The following is a 27,979-nucleotide window of genomic DNA, read 5'->3' as shown; positions in this document are numbered from 1 at the left end:
CCCACAGCCCTGCCAGTGCCCCCCACTCCCACCCCACAGCCCCTGCCTGCCCGGCCCTGCCCCCCCAGCCCTGCCAGTGCCCCCCACTCCCGCCCCACAGCCCCTGCCAGCCCGGCCCTGGTCCCTTCCCTCTGCACCTGCTGCTCCTTCTTGCTCTGACTCGGCGGGGAGGGAGCCAGGCGGGTCCCCGCGCCACTTCCTGCTTTCGCTTTGCAGGTGGCGAGTGGCAGCCTGGGGAGTAGCTCCGGGGACCCCTCCAGCCCTGCTCCCAGCTCCCTCCCCCTCCCCCGCCCCCCACCCCACCTCACCTACCGGCTGACACAGGTAGGAGACGTTTGGCTGCCCCAGGGCAGGGCCAGACTCGGGAACCGGCTGTGGGGCTCCTGCTGCAGGGGGCAGGGCAGAGGGGCCCGGGGAAGCAGCTGGGGAGGGGAGAGGCTCCCTGCCCCCTGCCCCCTGCCATTAGGTGCCCAGATCCCCCAGATGCTCAACTGGGACTGCGGCATGGGCTGGGCCAGCCGCTGCCAGGAGATCGGGGAGCCCTGGCCCAGCACCCCCACCCCCAGGGCTGGATGCAGGCTGAGCGTTGCCCGGGGAGCAGGGCAGAGCTAAGGGGGTGCTTGCCCCTGTTCTAGGAACCCCCCCGCCCAGCCCTGAGCTCCTGCTGGCAGCTGTGTCTGCAATGCCCGGCGTGGGGCACCCGCCCGGCAGCACCCGCTCCCCTCTGCCAGCAGCTCCGAGCTGGGGGCCCTGCCAGGCTGGGCACCCGGGGTTTCTACGGGGGCTGCCCCCGTGGGCAGTGCCATTGGCGCCCGCTGCCGCGGTGGGTTTGAACCCGCCCTGCCCCGAGCATGGCAGCCCCAGTGCCCCGCTGGGCGTCCCCATGGGCCAGCACTGAGCTCAGAGGCACCAGCCCCCCAGCCGCTGCCCCTGTCCCCCGAGCCTGGAGTAGGGCCGGGCTGTGCACCCACGCCTGCCTTGCGGGAGGAGGCCGGTGGCAGGCCACAGCCCGGCCGGGGCACTGCTCGGCTGCAGGGAGAAGGCTCATCCACCCACAGGCGTCAGGGCAGGAGCTGAGCACCAGCTGGGGTCAGCCTCTGGGCCGAAGGCTGAGTGTGGGCTGGCTGGCCTGGTGCCCAGCGCTGGCCTCTCTCGGTGACCCGACGCCGGAGCAGAGGGGCTGGTGGGGTCGCAGAACGCCTGGGGGTCCTGCGGGTGCAGCCCCAAGGGGCTCTCCGAGGGCACCCCTGGGTGAGGCCTCCCGTCCTGCAGTGGCATCTGGCCGGAGCTGCCCCGGGCAGGGCAGGACACACACCACGGTGGAGAGGGGCCCCTACGGACGGACCCGGCTCACCCCGGGTGTGGTGCCGCCTGGATGGGGGGCGAGCGGGGTTCAGGCTCTGCCTCCGTGTGGCTGGGACCGACCGTGCCCCATCCAGCATCCGTGTCCCATGAGCCCCCCTTCCCGCCCCCCCAGCTGGCCAGGCAGAGCCGGCTCCTTCCCACGTCCGCCCGCTCTGTTTCATTTCCCCCCTGCAGATATTTTGGGCCGGGCCGCTGGGCTCCTGCTGGGATGGGGCCGCGGGGGTTCCTCTTTGCGCACAGCTCACGCCCCGCACTTCCTCCTTGGGAAGCGCCGACTCCCACATGAAAGGAGAAGCAGCCCACACGTGGCACGGAGCCCCGGGAACCATTAGCCGGCCCAGCGGCACCGCGCCGGCCTCCCCGCACAGATCCCCGGCAGGTGAGCCTCGGAGCCAGGGACGCAGACAGGACGGGTCTGGGACGCGGAGTTAACCACTAGCCCAGGCTGCCCCCCATGAACCCCGAGGGCCCGACCCCTCCATGGGAACAGAGCCAGCGGTGCTGTCCGGAGGGGGCCAGCTCAGCTCAGGCTGGAGTTCCTGGCCGGGGAGTCTCACTGCGGGACAGCCTGGAAGCCCCCCGGGATACAGACAGCTCCCCCCCTGCACAGACAGCTCCCCTCCTGCACAGACAGCTCCCCCCTAGCACAGACAGCTCCCCCCCTGCACAGACAGCTCCCCCCTAGCACAGACAGCTCCCCCCTGCACAGACAGCTCCCCCCTAGCACAGACAGCTCCCCCCCCCAGCTCCCCCCCCAGCTCCCCCCCTGCACAGACAGCTCCCCCCCTGCACAGACAGCTCCCCCCTAGCACAGACAGCTCCCCCCCTGCACAGACAGCTCCCCCCCTGCACAGACAGCTCCCCCCTAGCACAGACAGCTCCCCCCTGCACAGACAGCTCCCCCCTAGCACAGACAGCTCCCCCCTGCACAGACAGCTCCCCCCTAGCACAGACAGCTCCCCCCCTGCACAGACAGCTCCCCCCTAGCACAGACAGCTCCCCCCCCCCCACAGCTCCCCCCCTGCACAGACAGCTCCCCCCCCTGCACACACAGCTCCCCCCTAGCACAGACAGCTCCCCCCAGCACACACAGCTCCCCCCCTGCACAGACAGCTCCCCCCTAGCACAGACAGCTCCCCCCAGCACAGACAGCTCCCCCCCTGCACAGACAGCTCCCCCCTAGCACAGACAGCTCCCCCCCTGCACAGACAGCTCCCCCCCAGCACACACAGCTCCCCCCTAGCACAGACAGCTTCCCCCTGCACAGCCAGCTCCCCCCAGCACACACAGCTCCCCCCCTGCACAGACAGCTCCCCCCTAGCACAGACAGCTCCCCCCCTGCACAGACAGCTCCCCCCAGCACAGACAGCTCCCCCCCTGCACAGACAGCTCCCCCCTAGCACAGACAGCTCCCCCCACAGCTCCCCCCCTGCACAGACAGCTCCCCCCCAGCACAGACAGCTCCCCCCTGCACAGACAGCTCCCCCCTAGCACAGACAGCTCCCCCCCAGCACAGACAGCTCCCCCCTAGCACAGACAGCTCCCCCCAGCACACACAGCTCCCCCCGCACAGACAGCTCCCCCCCTGCACAGACAGCTCCCCCCTAGCACAGACAGCTCCCCCCAGCACACACAGCTCCCCCCTGCACAGCCAGCTCCCCCCAGCACAGACAGCTCCCCCCTAGCACACACAGCTCCCCCCCTGCACAGACAGCTCCCCCCAGCACAGACAGCTCCCCCCCTGCACAGACAGCTCCCCCCAGCACAGACAGCTCCCCCCTAGCACAGCCAGCTCCCCCAAGCACAGACAGCTCCCCCCAGCACACACAGCTCCCCCTGCACAGCCAGCTCCCCCCAGCACAGACAGCTCCCCCCTAGCACACACAGCTCCCCCCCTGCACAGACAGCTTCCCCCCTGCACAGTCAGCTCCCCCCAGCAGACACCTCCCCCCTGCACAGCCAGCTCCTACCCTGCACAGACAACTCCCCCATCACAGACAGCTCCCCCCATCACAGACAGCTCCCCCCTAGCACAGCCAGCTCCTCCCCTGCACAGACAGCTCCCCCCATCACAGACAGCTCCCCCCAGCACAGCCAGCTCCTCCCCTGCAGACAGCTCCCCCCATCACAGACAGCTCCCCCCTAGCACAGCCAGCTCCTCCCCTGCACAGACAGCTCCCCCCATCACAGACAGCTCCCCCCTAGCACAGCCAGCTCCCCCCAGCACAGACAGCTCCCCCCTAGCACAGCCAGCTCCTCCCCTGCACAGACAGCTCCCCCCATCACAGACAGCTCCCCCCTAGCACAGACAGCTCCTCCCCTGCACAGACAGCTCCCCCCCCATCACAGACAGCTCCCCCCTAGCACAGCCAGCTCCTCCCCTGCACAGACAGCTCCCCCCCCCCAGCTCCTCCCCTGCACAGACAGCTCCCCCCTAGCACAGACAGCTCCCCCCTAGCACAGCCAACTCCCCCACTGCACAAACAGCTCCCCCCCAGAACAAACAGCTCCCCCCAGCTCATACAGCTCCCCCCCCCCCCCGGGTGAGGATGCTGACAGAGCAGGTAGGAGCACAACCTTGGGGTGGTACCAGCCCCCAGCCCCGCCCATGGGGTCACCAGGGCCTGCTAAGTCTGCGGGGGAGAAATCAGCCAGGACACGTCTCTCGCCACCCCCGAGGCGCCCCCCCAAAGGGCCCGGCGGCCTTCGTGCTGCTCTCCTGGGTCCCCCGGCTTTCCCCAGGGTGCTGGCTGCCCGGCTCCGTCTGGGCCTCCCAGGCCAGCTGCTGAGGAGAGCCGGGAGCCCCACGCAGCCCTGGGGTGCCAGCAGCCACGTCGGGGTGTCCCACCGGGCTGGCTCAACCCCCCCACCAGGGCCCTGCAGCCCTTCCCCCTCCCCGCGGCTGGCTGCACTTCAAAGCATTTCCCCGCCCTGGGTCATATTAGTCACCTTTGCTCAGGAGGCCTGGGGGCTTTCCAGCAGGTGGGAGGGGCAGAGCCAGGCTTCGGGGTGACGTGAGATGGGGGGCAGGACTCTCTGGGGGGCAGGGTCCGCTGGTGGGAGGCAGCTCAGGGCTGGGCTGGCAGGGAGGGGTTGGTCACCACAGGATAAGGGCCCACTACTGCTGCCAGCTAACGGAGCTGATCCCTCAGCCGACGGGGGGCTGCCAGAGAAAGGGGTGTTTGGGTGGCTGCCATGTCCCCTGCCACTCAGCTCAGCTCCCCGGGTTGTTGGCCGGCGGGCGCAGCTCGCCGAGGGGCTGGGTGGGGTGGGGTCATGCCAGCTCAGCCTGCCACACGGCTGGGAGGGGCCGCGTCCGGGCGCCCTCTGGGCCGGGCGTGGGAAGGGCTCTCCTGCACCCAGCCTCTGCCCGGGGCCTCGGAGGGCTGGGTGGTCGCTCGGAGCCCACCTGGTTGGAGCAGTGGGTGGCTGAGGGGGACCAAGGGGGGAGGGAGCGACTGGGGGTCCCCTTTTGTCTGTAGCCCCTCCCCCGCCGATGCCCAGTGATGTGACACCATCACGGCCCTGCACGGGGCCATCGCAGCTGGGCAGGGCATCGCAGACTGGGGTGCTCCCCTGACGTCATCCCCTCGGCCCCCCATCACGCTGCCAGTGTACCCCCACCCCGCGGCCACTCCCCGGCACTGCCGGAATATCCCCCACCCCGCGGCACACCCCGCCAGCCCCTCGGTAGCCTCCCAGCACCATTGCAATATCCCCCACCCCGCGGCACATCCCGCCAGCCCCTCGGTGGCCCCCCAGCAGCGGTGGAATATCCTCCACCCCCCAGCACCATTGCAATATCCCCCACCCCACGGCACACACCGCCAGCCCCTCGCGGCCCCCTGGCACCGGCAGAATAGCCCCCACACCGTGACACACCCCGCCAGCCCCTCGGTAGCCCCCCAGCACTGCTGGAATATCCCCCACCCCGCGGCACATCCCGCCAGCCCCTCACGGCCCCCTGGCACTGGCAGAATAGCCCCCACACCGTGACACACCCCGCCAGCCCCTCGGTGGCCCCCCAGAAGTGGCGGAATATCCCCCACCCCATGGCACACCCCGCCGGCCACCCCCCGGCATTGCTGGAATATCCCCCACCCCACGGCACACCCCGCCAGCCACCCCCCGGCATTGCTGGAATATCCCCCACCCCGCGGCACACACCGCCAGCCCCTTGCCAACCCCTGGCACCGGTGAAATATCCCCCACCTCACGGCACACCCCGCCAGCCCCTGGCGACCCCCTGGGCCTTGCCGCACCACCACACAGCTCTCCTGGGGGAGCGCAGGGCCCCGGCCAAGGGCCGAGACAGACCGGGGCTCGCCGCCCCTCGCCGCCCCCGTAACCCGGTTTGTCCCGTTGCAGGCCAGCGGGGCGGGCGCCATGGCGGGCGCGGGGGAACTGCTCCGCGTGATTCAGGACTTAAGGAGTAAGTGTGACCGCGACCCCCCCACACAGGAGGGGCTGGGCCACACCCGGCGGGTGCCACGCTGGCACCAGGGCAGCGGCTGCCAGGCTGGCTCAGCCCAGAGAGCTGCTCTGCCCGGCAGACACTGGGGCAGGGGGACGCGCCTGGCCTCCGCGTACCCCTGCCAGGAGCCAGCGGGAATGGGGGGGGCTCTGGGATCTGGCAGCTGTGGGGATGGGGGGTACAGATGGGAACTAGCAGGGGTGGCTGGCCAGGGCTGGGTGGCTGGGCGGGTAGGGAGCCGGGGCAGCTGGGGGGTGACTCAGGGACTGGCCAGGAGTGAGTCAGGGGCTGGCCAGGAGTGAGTCAGAGGGACGCCGTGGGGTTCAGGCAGAGCTGCTCCGCAGGGGACACAGCCAGGCCTGGGCTCCGAATTCCCACCGCGCCCTGTGACTCTCCCCCGGCTCACGACTCTCCCGGGGCCGTCGCTTTCCTGCCCCCCGGACAGGCCCCACTGCAGCGCCCAGCCCTGGCCCTGGGCAGGCCTGTCCCTGCTGGACAGAGGAGCCGTCCCCGTCCCCCGGACCCTTCTCTGGGAGGCTCCATCACTGAGCCCGGGGCCCCCTCTCAGGCGGGTTTGCCGGCCTGTCCCAGCGTCAGGCTCCTGCCAGCCCTGCGGGCGCTGGGAGGTGGGTCAGGCCAGCATGCGGAGGGTGTGGGGTACAGATGGAACTACAGGGGGTGGCTGCCCGGGGCCGGATCACAGGGCGGGTAGGGAGCCGGGCTGGCTGGGGGACTGCCGGACTGCTCCCCACTTCCTTCCCCCACCTTTTTCTGAGAGCTTCTCCCTTGTCTGCTCCCCTGCCCCTCTCCCTGCCGCTGCGCCGCGGCTGCTCCCCCGGGCCAGGCGGCTGGGCTCGCCCCTTTCTCTCCTCTGGGCTCTGGGGGCACAGACTGTCCGATGTGCCCACGCGGCCGCCGGGCGCCGTGCCCAGCAGCAAGGGCGGGATCGGGCCCCCACAGGCTGCCTGGCTGCCCTGGGCGTCGCCCGCTCACGGCTCCCCTCTCCCTTCCAGGCACCGTGCGGGAGCTTAGGCAGAGCTACAAGGAGCGGAGCTTGCCGGTCACCGACGGCAGCCGGGAGCTGCACCGGCTCTGTGCCCAGCTGGAGTTCCTGCTGCAGGTACTCAGGCCACCCCCCCTCCACCCCGGCGCCCCAGGCTCTGTCCATGGGCCCGGCCCCTCCCCACCCTGCAGCCTCGGCTCTCTCAGGAGCAGGCTTTGGAAACCCTTGTGCCAAGACCCCCAGCATGTGGGTGTGGCGCCATTCCACTCCAGAGTGGCCAGGCTGGCCGAGAACTGCCCGATAGATCTTACGGGATCTAAAAATCCCAAAGGAGTCGTATACAAAGTGGAAACTAGCGCAAATGACAAAGGAGGAATAGAAGCAAACAACAGAGGTGCGCAGGGGCGAGCTTAGAAAGGCAAAGGCGCAAAAGGAGCTCAGGCTAGCTACAGACCTACAGGGGAACAAGGAGACATTCTACAAGTATATTGGAAGCAAGAGGCAGACCAAGGACGGGGTCAGCCCATTGCTCAGTGAGGAGGCAGAAACAATACCAGGAAACATGGAAATGGCAGAGGTGCTTCATGACTTCTTTGGAGTTTTCACCAAGAAGTCGGATGATGAAGGGAGGCCGAACATAGTGAATGTTAGTGGGAACAGGGTAGCTTCAGAAGTTAAAATAGGAAAACAAGAAGTTAAAAAGTTGCTTAGACAAGTTAGATGTCTGCAAGTTACTAGGGCCTAATGAAATGCGTACGACAATACTCAAGGAGCTGCTAGAGGAGGTATCTGAGCCGTTAGCTATCACCTTTGAACGGTTATGGAAGACGGGAGAGATTCCAGAGGACTGGAAAAGGGCAAATCTAATGCCCAGCTATAAAAAGGGAAATAAGAACAACCCAGGGAAATACAGACCAGTCAGTGTAACGTCTGTGCCAGGGCAGATAATGGAGCAGGGAATTAAGGAATTAATCTACAAACATCTGGGAGCTAATAAGGTGCTAGGGAATAGCCAGCATGGGTTTGTAAAGAACAAATCACGTCAAACCACTCGGATAGATTTCTTTGCTAGGATAACGAGTCTTGTGGCTAAGGGAGAAGCGGCGGACGTGGGATACCAAGACTTGAGTAAAGCATTCGACGCGGTCTCACATGATCTTATCAGTAAACTAGGCAAATACAACTTAGATGGGGCTACTATAAGGTGGGTGCATAAGTGGCCGGATAATAACCATTCTCCGAGAGTAGTTATTAACGGTTCACACTCCTGCTGGGAGGGCACCACACGTGGGGTTCTGCAGGGGTCTGTTTCGGGACCGGTTCTGTTCAACATCTTCATCAACGATTTAGCTATTGGCATAGAGAGGACGCTTAGGAAGTTTGCAGCTGATCCCGAGCTGGGAGGGGTGGCGAGTGCTCTGGAGGATGGGTCAGAATTCAGACTGATCTGGACACACTGGAAAAATGGGCTGAGGTCAACAGGATGAAGTTTAATGAGGTCAATGCAAAGTGCTGCACTTAGGAAGGAACAGTCATAGAATCCGAGGGCTGGCAGAGACCTCAGGAGGCATCGAGTCCAGCCCCTGCCCAAGGCAGGACCAATCCCAACTCAATCATCCCGGCCAGGGCTTGGTCAAGCAGGGACTTAAACCCCTCTAGGGATGGAGACTCCACCCCCTCCCTAGGGAACCCATCCCAGCGCTTCCCCACCTGCCTAGGGAAACTGTTTTTCCTAATCTCCAACCTAGACCTCCCCCACTGCAACTTGAGCCCATTGCTCCTTGTTCTGCATCTGTCACTACTGAGAACAGCCTCTCTCCAGCCTCTTTGGAAACCCCCTTCAGGAAGTTGAAGGCTGCTCTCAAATCCCCCCTCACTCTTCTCTTCTGCAGACTAAACAGACCCAAATCCCTCAGCCTCTCCTCGTAGCTCATGTGCTCCAGCCCCCGAATCATTTCTGTTGCCCCCCACTGGACCCTCTCTAATGTGTCCACAACCTTCCTATAGTGGGGGCCCAGAACTGGACACAAGACTCCAGATGTGGCCTCACCAGAGCTGAATAAAGGGGAATAATGACATCTCTGGATCTGCTGGCAATGCTCCTCTTAATGCACCTAATATGCCATTAGCCTTCATGGCTACAAGGGCGCCCTGTTGACTCATCTCCAGCGTCTCGTCCACTGGAATCCCCCGGTTCACGTGCACAGAAGGGAAGTGACTTCTAGGCAGGAGTCCTGCAGAAAGGGACCTAGGGGTCAGAGTGGCCCACAAGCTCAATATGAGTCACCAGTGTGACCCTGGTGCAAAAAAAGCAAACGTGATATTTAAGAGCAGGTTGGACAGACACTTGTCAGGGATGCCTAGACCATAGGATCCTAAACTGGGGGGGGGGGGGGCGCGTAAAGAAAATCCAGGGGGGTGCGAGGTGTCCCAGGCAGACTTCAAAATGACCACCTTAAAAGGGCAATGCCTGCTCTGCTCTTAAAAAGGCAACTTTTTTTTTTTTTTGCTCAATGAGTAATACTGCTATTTGGGAGGGCAGGCGTGAGGGTTTCTCAAAAATCAAAAAGGGGGTGTGATGCCAAAAAGTTTGGAAATCACTGGTCTAGACGGTGCTTGGTCCTGCCATGAGGGCAGGGGGCTGCACTCAATGACCTTGTGAGGTCCCTGCTAGTTCTAGGGTTCTCTGAATCTATGACCGACATCCCTGGAATGTGCCCCCCATGCCCTCACCCTGCTAGGGCAGCGAGGGCTGGGATCTTCTGGGGGGGAGGCAGGCTACCGGCTAGGCTTCAGGCTGGCCCCTAGCCGCAGCTGGGTATATGGGGGGACATCGTCCCATGTAATGACACGGGGGGCTTTGATCACCAGAGGCAGGCCAGTTTCAGGACCCCCATGCCGCAGACAGGGAAACCGAGGCACAGAGCAGGCAAGGGGCTCCCCAAGGATCACTGGGCGAACGCCTGGTCTCTTCAGCGGCCGCAGACAGGATATTGGGTTGGACAGGCCTTTGCTCTGACCCACTCTGGCCATTCGGAGGCTCCGATGATGGCCTCCCGGGAACAGGGGCACAGCCAGCGAGGCGTGTGGGCAGCACCAGTCCCGGGCGCGCAGGGGAAGCCCCGGGCGAACCCCAGGCCTCCTGTCCACAGGCCTAAGCAACTGCCACAGAGAAACGCCCCTGCCTGCCGACTCCGCGCCCTGCCCGGGCTGGCCCAAGGCCTGGCGCTCACGGCTGCCTCTGCTCGCCCCGCTTAGTTTGACCTGAAGGAGAAGAGGAGTTTCTTCGGGCAGCGCCGGGACTACTGGGACTTCCTGTGCCAGGGCCTGGCGAGCCAGCGCCAGGGCCACGAGGGCGTGCGGTTCGTCAGCTCCCTGGAGAAGGTGAGGCGGGCACAGGGCCAGGAGCAGCCGGGTCTCCTTGGGGGGTCTCGGTACATGGGCCAGTGCGTGGCCTCGTGCCGGGTGCTGGAGACGTCGCGCTTCCTTCCTGGCCTGCTGGGGCTAGCCCAGCCAGCACTGGGCTCCCCATAACAACTCGGCCAGTGCCCCTCACTCCCGCCCCACAGCCCCCGCCGGCCCACCCTGCCGGTGCCCCTCACTCCCGCCCCACAGCCCCCGCCGGCCCACCCTGCCGGTGCCCCTCACTCCCGCCCCACAGCCCCCACTGGCCCAGCCCTGCCGGTGCCCCTCACTCCCGCCCCACAGCCCCCACTGGCCCAGCCCTGCCGGTGCCCCTCACTCCCGCCCCACAGCCCCCGCCGGCCCACCCTGCCGGTGCCCCTCACTCCCGCCCCACAGCCCCCGCCGGCCCACCCTGCCGGTGCCCCTCACTCCAGCCCCACAGCCCCCGCCGGCCCACCCTGCCGGTGCCCCTCACTCCCGCCCCACAGCCCCCGCCGGCCCACCCTGCCGGTGCCCCTCACTCCCGCCCCACAGCCCCCACCGGCCCACCCTGCCGGTGCCCCTCACTCCCGCCCCACAGCCCCCGCCGGCCCACCCTGCCGGTGCCCCTCACTCCCGCCCCACAGCCCCCGCCGGCCCACCCTGCCGGTGCCCCTCACTCCCGCCCCACAGCCCCCGCCGGCCCACCCTGCCGGTGCCCCTCACTCCCGCCCCACAGCCCCCGCCGGCCCACCCTGCCGGTGCCCCTCACTCCCGCCCCACAGCCCCCGCCGGCCCACCCTGCCGGTGCCCCTCACTCCCGCCCCACAGCCCCCGCCGGCCCACCCTGCCGGTGCCCCTCACTCCCGCCCCACAGCCCCCGCCGGCCCACCCTGCCGGTGCCCCTCACTCCCGCCCCACAGCCCCCGCCGGCCCACCCTGCCGGTGCCCCTCACTCCCCATCTGCAGCCCCCACTGGCCCAGCCCTGCCGGTGCCCCTCACTCCCACCCCACAGCCCCCACTGGCCCAGCCCTGCCGGTGCCCCTCACTCCCGCCCCACAGCCCCCGCCGGCCCACCCTGCCGGTGCCCCTCACTCCCGCCCCACAGCCCCCACCGGCCCACCCTGCCGGTGCCCCTCACTCCCGCCCCACAGCCCCCGCCGGCCCACCCTGCCGGTGCCCCTCACTCCCGCCCCACAGCCCCCGCCGGCCCACCCTGCCGGTGCCCCTCACTCCCGCCCCACAGCCCCCGCCGGCCCACCCTGCCGGTGCCCCTCACTCCCCATCTGCAGCCCCCACTGGCCCAGCCCTGCCGGTGCCCCTCACTCCCACCCCACAGCCCCCACTGGCCCAGCCCTGCCGGTGCCCCTCACTCCCGCCCCACAGCCCCCGCCGGCCCACCCTGCCGGTGCCCCTCACTCCCGCCCCACAGCCCCCACCGGCCCACCCTGCCGGTGCCCCTCACTCCCGCCCCACAGCCCCCGCCGGCCCACCCTGCCGGTGCCCCTCACTCCCGCCCCACAGCCCCCACCGGCCCACCCTGCCGGTGCCCCTCACTCCCGCCCCACAGCCCCCGCCGGCCCACCCTGCCAGTGCCCCTCACTCCCGCCCCACAGCCCCCACTGGCCCAGCCCTGCCGGTGCCCCTCACTCCTGCCCCACAGCCCCCGCCGGCCCACCCTGCCGGTGCCCCTCACTCCCCATCTGCAGCCCCCACCAGCCCAGCCCTGCCGGTGCCCCTCACTCCCCAGCTGCAGCCCCCACCAGCCCAGCCCTGCTGATGTCCCTCACTCCTGACCCACAGCCCCTGCCGGCCCAGCACTGCCCCCAGCCCTGCTGATGCCCCTCACTCCTGACCCATAGCCCCCGCTGGCCCAGCACTGCCCCCAGCCCTGCAGGTGCCCCTCACTCCCTATCTGCAGCCCCCACCAGCCCAGCCCTGCCGATGCCCCTCACTCCTGACCCACAGCCCCTGCCGGCCCAGCACTGCCCCCAGCCCTGCCGGTGCCCCTCACTCCCCATCTGCAGCCCCCACCAGCCCAGCCCTGCTGATGCCCCTCACTGCTGACCCACAGCCCCCGCTGGCCCAGCACTGCCCCCAGCCCTGCCGGTGCCCCTCACTCCCCATCTGCCGCCCCCACCAGCCCAGCCCTGCCGATGCCCCTCACTGCTGACCCACAGCCCCCGCTGGCCCAGCACTGCCCCCAGCCCTGCCGGTGCCCCTCACTCCCCATCTGCAGCCCCCACCAGCCCAGCCCTGCTGATGCCCCTCACTGCTGACCCACAGCCCCTGGGCTTCTCATACTGCTGCACTCCCAGCTCTGCTGCCCCCCCAGCCAACCTAGGAGAACACTGAACCGTGCTGCCGGCCTATATCTCAGCCCCACCCGCCCTTCCAGGAACCTTCTCTCCCCATCCCTGTGGGCCGGGGCCCTCGCGTGCCAGCTGGGGAACGTGGCGGCTGGACGGACGGGCGGGAGTGGGGCACAGAGCAGGGGCTGAGGGACCCTCCCGTGGCTAATGCCTCTGACCCTCCCGTGTGCCCACAGCTCCGGACCCCCGTGGGGAAAGGCCGCTCCTTCCTGCGCTACTGCCTGGTGCACCGGCAGCTGGCCGAGTCCCTGCAGCTCTGTTTCCTGGACCCCCAGACAACCAGGTGAGGGGCCCGGTGGGGAGGGGGCCAGGATGCGTCTACACTGTGCCAGGAGCGACCCTCCCCGCCCGGCCCCCAGCCTGCAGTGCCAGGGCCAGCCATCGGCCGGCGCGGGGGCTGGGTTGAGCGCGGCTCCGCAGCTCAGTGTGGCTCCGGGTGGCGGGTTCACGGCCGGGCCTGCAAGCCGGCAGCCCCTCTGCCTAGGAGGGAGAAGTGCAAATGCCAGGCAAGGAGGCAGGAGCCATGGGTTCCTAGCTCTGCCGCTGACACCCCGTGAGCATTGTCCCCCGGACTCCGGGCCTCAGTTTCCCTGTCGGAAGCGACTAGGGAGGAGGAAGGTCGAAGGCAGCGTGCAAAGGGGGGTGTCAGCAGAGCAGCTCAGCTCCCCCCCGTGTGAGTTTCCTGCAAGAGGACAGATTCTGAGCCCCCCGCTCCCCGGAAGAGGGGGTGCCGCGAAGCGCAGCAGGCGCCGCATTGGGTCCGCCCAGGCCCCCCCGGACCAGCGGCTTGCTAGCTAGCGGGGCGCCCCGGCCGGGCAGGGGCTGGCTGGTATTCCTGGCCCCCTGGTGTGTTGCTGCAGCGAGTGGTACTACGCCCGGAGCCCCTTCCTGCACCCGCACCTGCGGGCCGACGTCATGGGCTGCCTGTACGAGCTGGACGGCATCGCCTTCCACCTGGCCCTGCGCAGAGCCGACCTGGACGCCGCCTGGCCCATGGCCTCTGAGTGAGTGGGGGCGGGGCGCTTTGGGGCTGGGGCGGGGCGCAAACGGACACCCACTAGAGAAACCCCCAGATCTACTGTGCCCTTCGCCCGCCCCACAGCCCTGGGCTCCCCCCGGCCTGCCAGTGCCCCCCACTCCCACCCCACAGCCCCTGCCCACCCAGCCCTGGGCTCCCCCCGGCCTGCCAGGGCCCCCCACTCCCGCCCCACAGCCCCTGCCCACCCAGCCCTGGGCTCCCCCCGGCCTGCCAGTGCCCCCCACTCCCGCCCCACAGCCCCTGCCCACCCAGCCCTGGGCTCCCCCCGGCCTGCCAGTGCCCCCCACTCCCGCCCCACAGCCCCTGCCCACCCAGCCCTGGGCTCCCCCTGGCCCTGCCAGTGTCCCCCACTCCCGCCCCACAGCCCCTGCCCACCCAGCCCTGGGCTCCCCCCGGCCCTGCCAGTGCCCCCCACTCCCGCCCCACAGCCCCTGCCCACCCAGCCCTGGGCTCCCCCTGGCCCTGCCAGTGTCCCCCACTCCCGCCCCACAGCCCCTGCCCATCCAGCCCTGGGCTCCCCCCGGCCTGCCAGTGCCCCCCACTCCCGCCCCACAGCCCCTGCCCACCCAGCCCTGGGCTCCCCCCGGCCTGCCAGTGCCCCCCACTCCCGCCCCACAGCCTCTGCCCACCCAGCCCTGGGCTCCCCCCGGCCCTGCCAGTGCCCCCCACTCCCGCCCCACAGCCCCTGCCCACCCAGCCCTGGGCTCCCCCTGGCCCTGCCAGTGCCCCCCACTCCTGACCCCCAGTCCCTGCCAGCCCAGCCCTATCCCCCAGCTCCCCTCACTCCTGACCCACAGCCCCTGCCAGCCCAATCCTGTCCCTCCCCACTCCCCCGAGTGGCCGCACGTCAGGGTAGGCCCCAGTCAGGCCGGCTACCAGGCTACGTCTGCCCCATCTAGCTGTTCTCGTGGTCTCACCGCGCCTGCCCCTCTGCACCCAGATCCAGACCAGGCTGGAACCAGTTCGGTCTTTTACCTGCTCATCCAAGGAGGCTGGAGAGAGGCTGTTCCCAGTGGGGGCAGGTGGCAGAACAAGGAGCAATGGGCTCAAGTTGCAGTGGGGGAGGTCTAGGGTGGAGATTAGGAAAACTTTTTCCCTAGGCGGGTGGGGAAGCGCTGGGCTGGGTTCCCTGGGGAGGGGGTGGAATCTCCATCCCTAGAGGTGTTTAAGTCCCGGCTGGACCAAGCCTGGCTGGGCTGATTGAGTTGGGTTGGTCCTGCCTTGGGCAGGGGGCTGGACTCGATGACTCCTGGGGTCTCCTCCAGCCCTGGGGTTCTAGGATTCTCTCCCCGGCAGCTGTGGCTTGACTCCAGCCCACTGAAAGAGGCAGAGGGGAGGAAAGGGTTAATCCCTCGCAGCCTAGGCACCCTGGGGAGAATTGCACCTCTGGGTGTCTCTGCCGCAGGGAGAGGGGGGCTCCCAGGGAGTCACCTCGCTCTGCCCCCCCCTTCAGACAGAGGGTTTAATGGATGTTTGAACCCCACCAAGGCTCTTCTCAGGCCCCTCCGGCCTGGCAGCCCTTTGTCTGCTGTCCAGGTCAGCAGAGGCCGCTCGCCCTCCCATCCGTCCGTCCATCCTTCCCCTGCTCAGTGGCCGGGTCACAGAGTCCCCTCTCTCTCCTTCGTCCTCCCCTGGCCAGAACCCATAGTCCCCAGGTCACCGCTCGCTAGGGCCCCCCATCGCCAGGCAGGCCCTGGTTGCCAGGCAGGGCCACACCAGGCCCTTGGCAACAGCAAAGTCCTCTCCCGATTACCTGGGCAGCACACAGGGAAACTGAGGCACGGCCCATGCAACACGCTGAGACAAAACCCCGCTTCATTATGCGCCCCATCGCAGATGACAGGGAAAGGGGGGGGGGCTCGGGCAGGAATTTCACCCCGATAAGATGGGGGGGACCAGGGCAGCTTTATCCGGCGTCCAGCTGCAGCGTCACCTCTGCGGGGCTCTCCCGCTGTCAGCGCCCCCTGCAGCGCAGGCCGGGCGTCGGCCGCTCCCCGGGGCAGGACTCGGGTTTAGCTGGCTCTTTCAGGCTGCGGTGTCGGGGGAGGTCGGAGCCGCGGGGGCAGCTGGGAGGTGCGGGGAGCCCCTGCCAGGCTGTTACCCGGCACGTTTGTTTCCTGCAGGACGCTCTTGAGACCCGCCAGCCACAGCCCCGTGGGCAGCCAGGAGGGGACGGGCTGGCCGGTAGGTGGTTCGCCTAGCGAACACGCCGTGTCGTTCATTGCTGGCGCTGCATTTCCATAGCACCCCCGGTGCAGGCGGTGCCTTGCCTGCCAGCCGGGCCCCCAAGCTCTCTGGCAACTCAGACCGAGTCTGCTGGCCCCCCCAGCTCCCCGCTCCGAGCGGTGCTGCCTCCCAGCATGCCTTGCTGCTGCCGCTCTGCGGGCGCGGCGTACCCGAGCTGCCTGGCGGGGGCGGGAACCCATGAAATGCAAATGCAATCCAAGGAGGCAGGACCCGTGGGTTCCCAGCTCTGCCGCTGACACCCCGTGCGAATTGTCTCCCGGGCCTCAGTTTCCCCATCAGAAGCGATTAGGGAGGAGGAAGGGTCGGGCAAGAGCTCAGGCGTCCTTACGGCGCAAACGGTGCCTCAGCTCAGGGCAGCTGCACCTCCCTTGAGTCTGATGAGGTGGGGTCATCCGAGTGCTCCGGTGCTGGGTTGCCAGGGAGACCGAACCCGGGCCCTCCAGCTCCAGCGCCCCGGGCCCTGCCACCGGAGCGAAGAGACCCCACCCGTTTTCCTCCTAGCCACAAATGGGGCCCAGACCCGCGTCTCCTCATGCGTCTTGGCTCCGGGCTGGGCCTGGCTCTCTCTCCGCTCTCTTCTCCCTCTGCTGCAGGTGGGCAGCCCAGCCGGAGACTGTGGGACGCACGCCGGAGCCAGCAAAGGACCCCAGGAGGGGCTGGGCGGCCGATCCCCGGAGCTTCATGCGGACGGGCAGCTCCAGCCCACACTGGAAGAGCCACCGGTGGCCTCTTTGGACGATGGGAAGCCACGGAGCTGGGTGGTGGCTGGAGAAGGGATGCCGGAAGCTGAGCTCTGGAGGGCTAATGCCCAGCTGCAGCTGCAGGTGGAGGCGCTGGGCAGGGAGCTACAATGCAGCCTGGCAGCTGCCCGGGACCTGGAGTCCCGCTTGGCTCAGCAGGAGCAGCGCCACGGCGAGGAGCGAGAGAGACTGCTGCAGGAGGCCGCCCAGCGCTGCAGCCAGGCGCCGGAGCCAGCCAGGCAGCTCCGGGAGCAGCAGGACTCCTGGGGAGACCGCCTGGAGGAGGTGGAGCCGCTGCGGAGCGCCCCGAGGCAGCAACTGGCCCGGAGGGAGGAAGAGACAGCGTCCCTGGAGGCAGGCCGGGCGCAGGAGCCGGCGGAGCTGGAGGCCAGGCTGGCGGAGGGGGAGAGGTGCCAACAGGAGCGGCTTTCCCAGGCACCGCGTGACGCCGAGCGAGAGGCGGCCGCCGCAGCCTCCCAGCACCAGGCGGCTCAGGCCTCTGCCCAGGCCCTGGAGGAAGCCGAGCGGCGGCTCAGGGCGCTGGAGGCAGAGAGGAGGAGGCACCTGGCGGAAGCAGAGGCCCAGGAGCTGAGGCAGGAGCAGCTGCTGTTGCAGAGCCAGCGGCTCCAGGAGAAGCTGCGGGTGAGCGAGGAGCGGCTGCAGGAGAAGGAGGCCCAGCTGGCGGCTTTGCAGAGCCAGCTCAGCCAGACGCAGCAGGGAGAGCCCGGCGGTCGCCCCCCACTCAGCCCAGAGGACGAGACGTCCCAGAGGGTGGAGAGCAGGCTCCGGCAGGCCGAGCTGCAGGCCGTGGGGCTGAGGGAGAAGCTAGAGCGGGACCTGTTGGAGAGAAGGGAGCTGGAGAAGGAGCGAGAGGCCCTGCTGGAGTCTGCCGTGTCTCAGGGGCAGAGCCTGGCAGCTGCCCGGCTGGAAACCGAGGAGCTCCGGAAAGAGCTGGCCGGGCAGCAGGAGCAAATCAGCCACCTCCAGGCGGCTCTGGAGCGCGCGGAGGGGGCCCTGGCGCACAAGGAGGCAGAGGTGCGGGGTCTGCAGCGGGAGCTGGAGGGGCAGTCGGCCAAGCTGCGGGACGCCCTGTCGGGAAGCGCCGCGTTGGCCAGCCAGCTGGCGGAGGCGGCTGCGGGCCGAGCGAGCGAGAAGGCCCAGCAGGAGGCGCGAGGCACGGAGCACGCTGGGCGCGAGAGGGCGGGAGCCGAACTGCGAGGGCGGCTGGCGGAGGGCGAGGAGCAAATGCGCATGGAGAGAGAGGCCCTGGTCGGGCAAGCGCAAGCCACAGCGGCGGCCGGGGAGAGCCGGGAGGTGGCGCAGCTCCGGGCCGAGCTGCAGGAGCTGAGGGCCCGGAGCCAGCGGGAGGAAACCCGGCTGCAGGAAGCGCTGGCCACGGCCCAGGGGGAACGGGACAGGTTGGCACGGCAGGAGGAGGAGAGCGACGGGCTGATGCTGGCGCTCCGGCGCCAGGTGCAGGAGCTGGGCCTGGAGAAGGGCAGAGCCGCGGCGGAGCTGGAGCAGGTGGGGGGCGGACGACAGCCGCACGCCGGGGAGGAGGAGCCCGGGTGGCTGGCCAGAGGAAGCGGGGCAGTGGAGGAGAAGGCGGCTGGAGCAGCGGGGCCGCCGACGGAGGACCTGAGAGCCGTGGCCCCGCGGGAAAAGGCCAGCCCAGAGCGGACACCAAGGAAGGGTGATGAGAAGACGGTGAAGGTAGGGACTGGCCGTTCGAAGGGACGTCCATGGGGCTGGAGCACAGTGGGGCAGGGAAAATGTGTGTGTGGGGCCGGGACTCCATGGGAAATACTGAGTTTTCAGCAAAAAAAATCAAACCACAAAATACTCCTATTCAGACAAGTGGCTGCAGTGCATCATGGGTATTGTAGTGTGGCGGCCTTATTCAGCCACTCACCTCTATAGCCTAGACTCCCTGGTCAAACTACATCTCCCATGGTGCACCATTGCCCCAAGGGGACACTGCATTATGGGCATGAGAGGGCTGTACTGCAGTGCATGATGGGCATTGTAGTTCAAGTGACTCATTTGGCCTTTCATGTGTATGGCTGCCCTGGGCTCTCTCGTCTGACTACATCTCCCATAATGCACCAGGATCTCCCTTCTGGGGGGCGGCACTGTCAGATGGTTGTGGTGAATAAGAACGGCCAGACCTGGTCAGACCAAAGGTCCATCCAGCCCAGGGTCCTGTCTGCCCACAGTGGCCAGCACCAGATGCCCCAGAGGGAGGGAACAGAACAGCTAATCCTCACGTGATCCCTCCCCTGACACTCACCTCCAGACAAACAGAGGCTGGGACGCCATTCCTACCCATCCTGGCTAATAGCCATTGATGGACCTAACCTCCAGGAATCTATCTAGCTCTTTTTGGAACCCTGTTAAAGTCCTGGTCTGCACAACATCCTCTGGCAAGGAGTTCCACAGGTTGACTGTGCGCTGCGGTGCATCATGGGAGATGTAGTCCTGCTGGGGAGCCCCGGCCTGGCCTCACATTAGTGCTTTCCCATGCTAGCATCTGACCGCCAGTCTGGAGAAGGCGTTGGGGGAAGCCCAGCAGAAAGCGCAGCTGCTAAAGGCCAAGGAAGAGGCAGTGAAGCACCTGGAGGAGCAGCTGGGCAGGTAGGAGAGTCACTGAGCCCGGCCGTGCCCTGTGCACCCTGTGTCACATGGTGTGGGGGCCCCCAGACCGTGGCATCCCCCACAGCACCCAGCTGATTCTGACCTCGCTTACCCAGCAGGGAAAGAGGCAAGGTACCACTGAGCCCAGTGGCATGGGGGAGGCAGGGGGGCAGAATGGGGTCCAGCGAGAAGCTGGCAAAGAGCCAGGATAGTAAATCAGGTGGGGTCTCTGCAGGCCAGATACTGTGGTGATGGGCACCTTAGAAATGCTGACAGCCAGGGGTCACATGTCCCCCTTGCTACAAGCCAATCAGACGAGAGCCCGAGAGCCGACTCCCCCACACAGCGGCCAATGGGAGGATGCACAGCCTCCGACAGTGGGGCTGCACAGGGCGGGTGGGCCAGGAGGACCGGACACGGGGCTCCCCGGAGAACTGCAGGGCGGGACGGAGGCGCCTGGTGCCCCCCGGGGATCTGGCGTCCCCTTGTCCTTCCTTAGCAGCGAGCCCGGGCGCGGTGGCACCTCCCCTTTGTGCGAGGCAGGGCGTCTGGGGAGAGCCAGAGACGCTGGGGGGTGGATGGCAAGCAACAGCCTTCCCGTAGCTTCCCGCCCGCTGTGGGGCTGGCCCTGGGGGCTGGAGCCTGGTCCGGGGGGGGTGAGTCCAGCGTTGCCCCCCGGCGGCCTCTGTGACCCGAAACTCAGACTGGTCCTAATGCTCTCGCCCGCTGCTGCTCGGGGCGCCCAGGCCTGGCCGGGGGGCGTTATCCTGCCAGATCCCCAGGGAGTCTCCGGGCCTGGCCGAGACCCAGAGGGAAAACCGAGCCCCATGTCAGCCCCTCAGGCCTCGAGGAGCCGCAGAGAGCACCAACCCCACGGCTCCCAGCCCCCAGGGCTCCTGCCCTCCATGCCGGGGTATCGCCTGCCCCAGCCGGCCCCGTGCAGCCCCCCGCCCTCACGCCTTCTCTCCCCCAGGGCCCGGCAGGACGGGGAGCGGCTCGGGCTGGCGCTGCAGCAGGCGCAGCGGGAAGTGGAGGAGCGGGACAGGAGCCACCGAGGGCAGCTGGCCGAGCAGCAGGAGCTCGTCCGGGACATGAAGGGCCGGCTGCTGGAGCTGCTCCGGTGAGCGAACGCGGGTGGGGGGCAGTGGGACGGGGGGGGGGGACAGCTCCGTCAGGCCACCAGGGCTGCTTGTGGCCGGGGGGAATTCCCCAAACTGCCTTCGCCGTGGGAGCTGGGGCCGGGGCGGAGGGGATACAGCCTCCCTGCTCCCTCGTTTGGAAACGTCCGTCTGCAGCCCCCGCGATCCCAGCCCCCCGACACCCAGCCCTGCCGGTGACCCCCACTTCCCTCCCGCAGCCCCCGCGATCCCAGCCCCCCGACACCCAGCCCTGCCGGTGACCCCCACTTGCCTCCCGCAGCCCCTGCGATCCCAGCCCCCCGACACCCAGCCCTGCCGGTGCCCCCCACTTCCCTCCCGCAGCCCCTGCGATCCCAGCCCCCCGACACCCAGCCCTGCTGGTGCCCCCCACTTCCCTCCCACAGCCCCTGCGATCCCAGCCCCCCGACACCCAGCCCTGCCGGTGCCCCCCACTCCCCTCCCGCAGCCCCCGCGATCCCAGCCCCCCGACACCCAGCCCTGCCGGTGTCCCCCACTCCCCTCCCAGCCCTGCGATCCCAGCCCCCTGACACCCAGCCCTGCCGGTGCCCCCCACGCCCCTCCCGCAGCCCCTGCGATCCCAGCCCCGAGCCCCCCGACACCCAGCCCTGCGATCCCAGCCCCCTGACACCCAGCCCTGCCGGTGCCCCCCACTCCCCTCCTGCAGCCCCCGCGATCCCAGCCCCGAGCCCCCCGACACCCAGCCCTGCCAGAGCCCCCCACGCCCCTCCTGCAGCCCCTGCCAGCCCGGCCCTGGGCTCCCCTGGAGCCGCGCTCCGAGCTGCCTACGCTGGGGTGGTTCTGTGAGGAGCACAAGGGGGAACTGGGCTAGGAGCGCCGAGCTGGCTCTCGCTGGCCAGCAGGGGGCGCTGGCACCCCACGGGGCCAGACCTGGGGCCCAGCCCCCTCCGGACTCACCTTCCAGCCCGGGCTCCGGCTCTGCCTTTCCCCACAGCGTGGCCCCTCCGGCTGCCGCTCACGGTGCTGCCTGGGGCTCTGCAGACGCAAGGGCCCAGCTCCGTCGGCTGGCCACGGGGTCGGAGGCGCGCTGCCCCCGCCGTGTCCTGGCGCTGACGGGGCCGAGCCGGGGGAGTGCCGTCTGCGGCGCCCCAGAGCAGCACAGAGCTCGCCGGGGACCCCGGGGCTGAGCCGGAGCCGGGCACTGGGTCGGCTGAGCCCCCAGCTGCCGGCAGAGGGGCCGAGCCGTAGCGTAGGGACCCGTGTCGCTGTCACCGGTTTCAAACGACTTTGCGCATCCCCAGAGAGCCGCTGCCCCGGCCTTTCCTCTCTCGACGCCAGCCCTGACTTCCTAGCCCTGGCGTCTCCCGCTGGCTGCAGCCCCGGGGTGTTAGCCTCCCTCGTGTTCCTCGCCCTTCTCTGCCCCTTTTCCAGTGGCACACGTCGGGTCTGGCCACGGGGCCCCCAGGACGGCAGCCGTACTCCCGGGGCGGGCGACCCCGGACTTGCACAGCCTGTTCCCTCGGCTCCTCGGGCCCTTTGCTAACGGTGCCTACCAGTCTGTTCGCTTTCCGGCTCCTGCTGCCCACCGAGGGGGTGTCTTCCGAGAACTGTCCGCGGTGCCCCCGAGCGGTGGGACCAGCTGCGGCAGACCCCGCTGTCTCACACGGGTGGCTGGGACTGCCCTTGCCAGCGTGCGTTGCGGGGCAGCGTTGTCGGGGGCAGAGTGTCTGACGGGGTGCGTGTGCGACAACGCAGGGGGGCATTGCGCGTGCACAGCAGCCGCTGGCCGGCACCACGGCCGTTTGGGTGCGGTCAGTGTGGCTGGGCCTGCAGCCGTGGGCATTGTGTAACTCACCTCCAAAGCGTGTGTCTCTAACGGCCGCCCCACGGAGAGGGTAACCGCCAGCCACCGCAGCCCCCAAACGCCTGGATTCATGCAGCCCGGGGGCCTGTCTACTGCTTGGGGACAGCAAGGGGGCTAGCGCTGAACTGTGGGGAGGAGACTGCCTAGGAAGGAGTCCTGCCAAAAGGGATCTAGGGGCCAGAGGGGGTCACAAGCTAACTGAGCCAGCAGTGGGACACTGGCAAAAAAAAGCAAATACAATTCTGGGCTGTATTAACAAGAGTGTGGTGAGCAAGACCCGAGGAGTCGTTCTTCCGCTCTGCTCTGGGCTGGTCAGGCCTCCGCTGGAGTCTCGTGGCCAGTTCTGGGCCTCGCATCTCAGGAAAAATGTGGAGAAATCGGTCCAGAGAAGAGCAACAAGACTGATGAAAGGTCTGGAGAACATGAGCGAGGAGGGAAGGCTGAAAGAACTGGGCTTGTTGAGTTTAGAAAAGAGCAGGCTGAGCGGGGACAGGAGAGCAGCTTTCTAGTATCTAAAAGGGTGTCACAGAGAGGAGGGAGAAACATTGTTCTCCTTGGCCTCTGAGGATGGGACAAGACGCAAGGGGCTTAGACTGCAGCCAGGGAGGTTTAGGTTGGACATTAGGAAAAACTTCCCACCGGTCAGGTGGTTAAACACTGCGGCTACATCTAGACTGGCATGATTTTCCGAAAATGCTTTGAACGGAAAAGTTTTCTGTTAAAAGCATTTTCGGAAAAGCCCGTCTAGATTGGCAGGATGCTTTTCCGGAAAAGCACTTTTTGTGGAAAAGCATCCGTGGCCAATCTAGACGCGCTTTTCCGCAAAAAAGCCCCGATCGCCATTTTCGCCATCGGGTTTTTTTTGCGGAAAACAGTCCTGTGCTGTCTACACTGGCCCTTTGGTGCAAAAGTCTTTCGGAAAAAGACTTTTGCCCGAACGGGAGCAGCATAGTTTTTCCAGAAAATCACTGACGATCTTACATGAGATCGTCAATGCTTTTCCGGAAATTCAAGCGGCCAGTGTAGACAGCTGGCAAGTTTTTCTGGAAAAGCGGCTGATTTTCCGGAAAAACTTGCCTGTCTAGACACAGCCTGGAATAAATTGCCTGGGGGCATTGTGGAATCTCCATCCCTGGAGATATTTGGGAGCAGGTTGGACACACACCTGTCAGGGATGGTCCGGGTGGTGCTGGGTCCTGCCGTGAGGGCCGAGGGCCGGAGTGGATCACCTCCTGCGGCCCCTTCCAGTTCTAGCAGTTCGACAGCAGCCCTGTGGCTCCAGATGGCACTGCGTAGCTTTGGCAAGGGACGGGCAGGCGACATGCCCACTGCTGTGATGGGGGGGCTGCCAGCCCCTGGCCGCAGGGGGTGGGGGAGCGTCGCGGGGAGGCCTGGGAGGTGGCCCTGGGGCTCGGCGGGGCTGGCAGGGGAGGAGCTGGGGCACCCCAGGAGAGGAATGACGGACCCTCCCCCCCAGGGAGAAGGACGCCCTGTGGCAGAAGACAGAGGGCATCCACCCCCAGGCGCCCGCCATCATGCCCCGGGGACTCGGCCTGTGTGCCCGCTGCAGCCAGGCCTTCGGGTGCCTGTCCCGCAAGTTCCAGTGCAGGTGAGGGGCCCAGGCCGCGGGGAACGGAGCCTGTGCCAAGGCATCAGGCCGTGGGAGTGTGTCAGGGTTATCCTGCCCCCTGCCCCACAGCGCTATGCCCCCCCGCCCAGCCCTGCCCCACAGCGCTATGCCCCCCTGCCCAGCCCTGCCCCACAGCGCTATGCCCCCCCTGCCCCACAGCGCTATGCCCCCCCGCCCAGCCCTGCCCCACAGCGCTATGCCCCCCCTGCCCCACAGCGCTATGCCCCCCCGCCCAGCCCTGCCCCACAGCGCTATGCCCCCCTGCCCAGCCCTGCCCCACAGCGCTATGCCCCCCCGCCCAGCCCTGCCCCACAGCGCTATGCCCCCCTGCCCAGCCCTGCCCCACAGCGCTATGCCCCCCCTGCCCCACAGCGCTATGCCCCCCCGCCCAGCCCTGCCCCACAGCGCTCTGCCCCCCCTGCCCCACAGCGCTATGCCCCCCCGCCCAGCCCTGCCCCACAGCGCTATGCCCCCCCTGCCCAGCCCTGCCCCACAGCGCTATGCCCCCCCGCCCAGCCCTGCCCCACAGCACTATGCCCCCCTGCCCAGCCCTGCCCCACAGCGCTATGCCCCCCCTGCCCCACAGCGCTATGCCCCCCCGCCCAGCCCTGCCCCACAGCGCTATGCCCCCCCTGCCCCACAGCGCTATGCCCCCCCGCCCAGCCCTGCCCCACAGCGCTATGCCCCCCTGCCCAGCCCTGCCCCACAGCGCTATGCCCCCCCGCCCAGCCCTGCCCCACAGCGCTATGCCCCCCCTGCCCCACAGCGCTATGCCCCCCCGCCCAGCCCTGCCCCACAGCGCTATGCCCCCCCGCCCAGCCCTGCCCCACAGCGCTATGCCCCCCTGCCCCACAGCGCTATGCCCCCCGCCCAGCCCTGCCCCACAGCGCTATGCCCCCCTGCCCAGCCCTGCCCCACAGCGCTATGCCCCCCCGCCCAGCCCTGCCCCACAGTGCTATGCCCCCCCTGCCCCACAGCGCTATGCCCCCCCGCCCAGCCCTGCCCCACAGCGCTATGCCCCCCCTGCCCCACAGCGCTATGCCCCCCCGCCCAGCCCTGCCCCACAGCGCTATTCCCCCCTGCCCAGCCCTGCCCCACAGCGCTATGCCCCCCTGCCCAGCCCTGCCCCACAGCGCTATGCCCCCCCGCCCAGCCCTGCCCCACAGCGCTATGCCCCCCTGCCCAGCCCTGCCCCACAGCGCTATGCCCCCCCGCCCAGCCCTGCCCCACAGCGCTATGCCCCCCGCCCAGCCCTGCCCCACAGCGCTATGCCCCCCTGCCCAGCCCTGCCCCACAGCGCTATGCCCCCCCGCCCAGCCCTGCCCCACAGCGCTATGGGGTCTCCCCCGCTTAGCAGCGTTATGGGGGTTCCGTCCGCCCCAGTGAAAGCCGCAGGGTGGATCCGTTCTCTGGCTGCGGGGCGAGGGCGGGCCGGGCGGGCAGCTGGTGGTGGGGGCCGCGTGCGTGGCGTGACCGCCCGGCTCTCTCCGCAGGCTGTGCCAAGGCACCGTCTGCCAGGCCTGCTCGGTGCGGAGCGGCCGGTGGCAGCGTTGCTGTCTGCTCTGCTGGCAGAAGAGGAATTTCAAGGGCACGTGAGCAGGCCCTCCGCCCGCCCTCCGCCGTGGCCCGTGCGCCCTGCACCGACCTGCCTCCCCGGGTGGGAACGGGGCACCTGGGACCCGCCTGCGCCCCGCTGGAATCTCCCGGGCTGGGCCTGCGGCCTGTCCCCGGAGCATGGTCCCGTGCAGAGACCCGACCGCGTCCGGCGTCCCAGCCAGCCGGGCCATCCTGCCTCCAGCGGCTGAGCTGTCCCGGCCCTTCCACCCCGCAGACGCCGTAGAGTGACTGGCAGTCGGGCATGTTCTAGCCCCCTCTAGTGGCTGGGCCACCTCGAGGATAACAACCTACTACTGCTGACAGGGCGGGTCAAGCGGGAAAGGGCCGGGTGGCCCACACTTGTGGCGGGAGCCGGGCTGTTAGCGAAGGGCTCCCATCGGTGAAAGGAGACCCGGCCCCGCAGGGCTTCCGATGGCCAATTACACTCAGCAAAGCCGCTCTGTGTGTTGTCTCACGGCGGGGTTTGCAGGCCGACGGGCACAGGGAGAGGTGCGTGGTGCCGCCGGGGGAGGCGGCAGGGCTGGCGCTCACGCCCCAGGAGTGCGGCAGTTTAGCAGCAAGTCGCGGCTGCCCGTGTCTGGAGACTGGTCTGCTGGGGGCCTGCCCCCTCCCCTTCCAAAGCTCTCGACCTCTCGGGCTTTGGTGCACATGGCCACAGGGGGGTAACAGCCTGCTACTTCCTCGCAGCGGAGGGAGCGAGCCCTTAGCTCCAGGGGCAGGGGCTTGTGCTGTGGATGCAGAAAGACCTGGGGGCGGCTCCCTGGGGGTGTCCCTGGGGGTTGGGGACAGCGAGGGGAAGAGGGACCTCACAGCTGAGAGGCTGGCCATGGTGGCTTCCCCGGCACCCTGCCAGGGGCCTGTCAGCTGAGGGGGGTGGGCGCCCAGTTACACGCTCCCACGGGTAAACCGAGGGCAGCTGGTCTGACGGCACCAGGTCCTGCCCCTAGCGAGGTGCCCCGTCACCCTGCCTGGCAGCCCCTCGGCGCGACGCGTGGGATGGGGCGCGGGAGACGCCTCTTGGCCAACACCCCAGCGACGTTTCCTGGCCCGATTGCAGCAAACCGTGACGGGCTCGGTTGGGCAACGGGGTTCCCAGCCACCGGTACAGACCAGCCCCCCCGCCACCAGTGGGAGCTGGTCCCTAAGAGGGTGGGAAGGCCTGGCCGGTCCCCAGGGGGTGGGAAAGCCCGGCCAGTCCGTAAGGTGGGTGGGAAGGTGTGACGTAGTGGGGGTACTTGCTGGGCTGTGGTGACCCCTGCTGTCTGGAGCAAGACCCAGCAGGGAAAACCTCTCTAGGCAGAGGTAAGGCCAAACTTGTTGAACCAGTGGCCAGACACCCCCCGTGGAGAGGAACAAAGGAAGGTGGAATGCTGCCCTGGCTGGGGGGCAGGGCTGGAAGTGAGGGAGTTGGTTGCTGGCTGTCGGAGGGCATGGAGGAGAGCCTAGGGGAAGGGGCTGGAGTTTAGGGGCCCAGTCTCCCCCATCTCAAGGGGGCCTGAGGCATCCTAGCCCAGTTCCTGTGACCAGATTACATCTGTGCTGCGCTGTGCTGGAGGAGCAATAAACCACCCTCAATTCCACTGGCTGGTGCAGTCTGTTTGTGCCATTTCGGGGTGCAGGAGACGGGGAACCCCCAACGTGCCGTCACAGCAGGCCCGGCCGGTCCGTAAGGGGGAGTGGGAAGGCCCGGCCGGTCCGTAAGGGGGGTGGGAAGGCCCGGCCGGTCCGTAAGGGGGTGGGAAGGCCCGGCCGGTCCGTAAGGGGGGGTGGGAAGGCCCGGCCGGTCCGTAAGGGGGTTGGGAAGGCCCGGCCGGTCCGTAAGGGGGTGGGAAGGCCCGGCCGGTCCGTAAGAGGGTGGGAAGGCCCGGCCGGTCCGTAAGGGGGTGGGAAGGCCCGGCCGGTCCGTAAGGGGGGGTGGGAAGGCCCGGCCGGTCCGTAAGGGGGGGTGGGAAGGCCCGGCCGGTCCGTAAGGGGGAGTGGGAAGGCCCGGCCGGTCCGTAAGGGGGGGTGGGAAGGCCCGGCCGGTCCGTAAGGGGGAGTGGGAAGGCCCGGCCGGTCCGTAAGGGGGGGTGGGAAGGCCCGGCCGGTCCGTAAGGGGGGGTGGGAAGGCCCGGCCGGTCCGTAAGGGGGGTGGGAAGGCCCGGCCGGTCCGTAAGGGGGTGGGAAGGCCGGCCGGTCCGTAAGGGGGGGTGGGAAGGCCCGGCCGGTCCGTAAGGGGGGTGGGAAGGCCCGGCCGGTCCGTAAGGGGGTGGGAAGGCCCGGCCGGTCCGTAAGGGGGTGGGAAGGCCCGGCCGGTCCGTAAGGGGGGGTGGGAAGGCCCGGCCGGTCCGTAAGGGGGGTGGGAAGGCCCGGCCGGTCCGTAAGGGGGTTGGGAAGGCCCGGCCGGTCCGTAAGGGGGAGTGGGAAGGCCCGGCCGGTCCGTAAGGGGGTGGGAAGGCCCGGCCGGTCCGTAAGAGGGTGGGAAGGCCCGGCCGGTCCGTAAGGGGGTGGG

The 27,979-nt window shown here is 68.4% G+C and overlaps 1 protein-coding gene across 1 annotated transcript; it reads left to right on the top strand.

The window, feature by feature from the left end:
• Positions 1-202: 202 nt before the first annotated feature.
• On the top strand, positions 203-27,106 carry RUFY4 (RUN and FYVE domain containing 4). Its single transcript, XM_075932994.2, has 13 exons — positions 203-324; positions 1,540-1,744; positions 5,734-5,797; positions 6,853-6,959; positions 10,101-10,226; positions 12,776-12,882; positions 13,460-13,603; positions 15,762-15,822; positions 16,479-18,338; positions 19,153-19,259; positions 20,233-20,379; positions 23,719-23,850; positions 25,365-27,106. Exons 3-13 carry the CDS (start codon positions 5,752-5,754, stop codon positions 25,465-25,467), a joined length of 2,940 nt encoding a protein of 979 aa, XP_075789109.2. The 5' UTR covers positions 203-324; positions 1,540-1,744; positions 5,734-5,751; the 3' UTR covers positions 25,468-27,106.
• Positions 27,107-27,979: the final 873 nt, after the last annotated feature.

The sequence above is a fragment of the Pelodiscus sinensis genome, chromosome 7 (genome assembly GCF_052426305.1).
Source record: "Pelodiscus sinensis isolate ZL-2025 chromosome 7, ASM5242630v1, whole genome shotgun sequence".
NCBI classification, from domain to species: domain Eukaryota; kingdom Metazoa; phylum Chordata; order Testudines; family Trionychidae; genus Pelodiscus; species Pelodiscus sinensis.
Note: the sequence above shows the minus strand (reverse complement) of the source record. Positions and strands in the feature narration are given on the sequence as shown.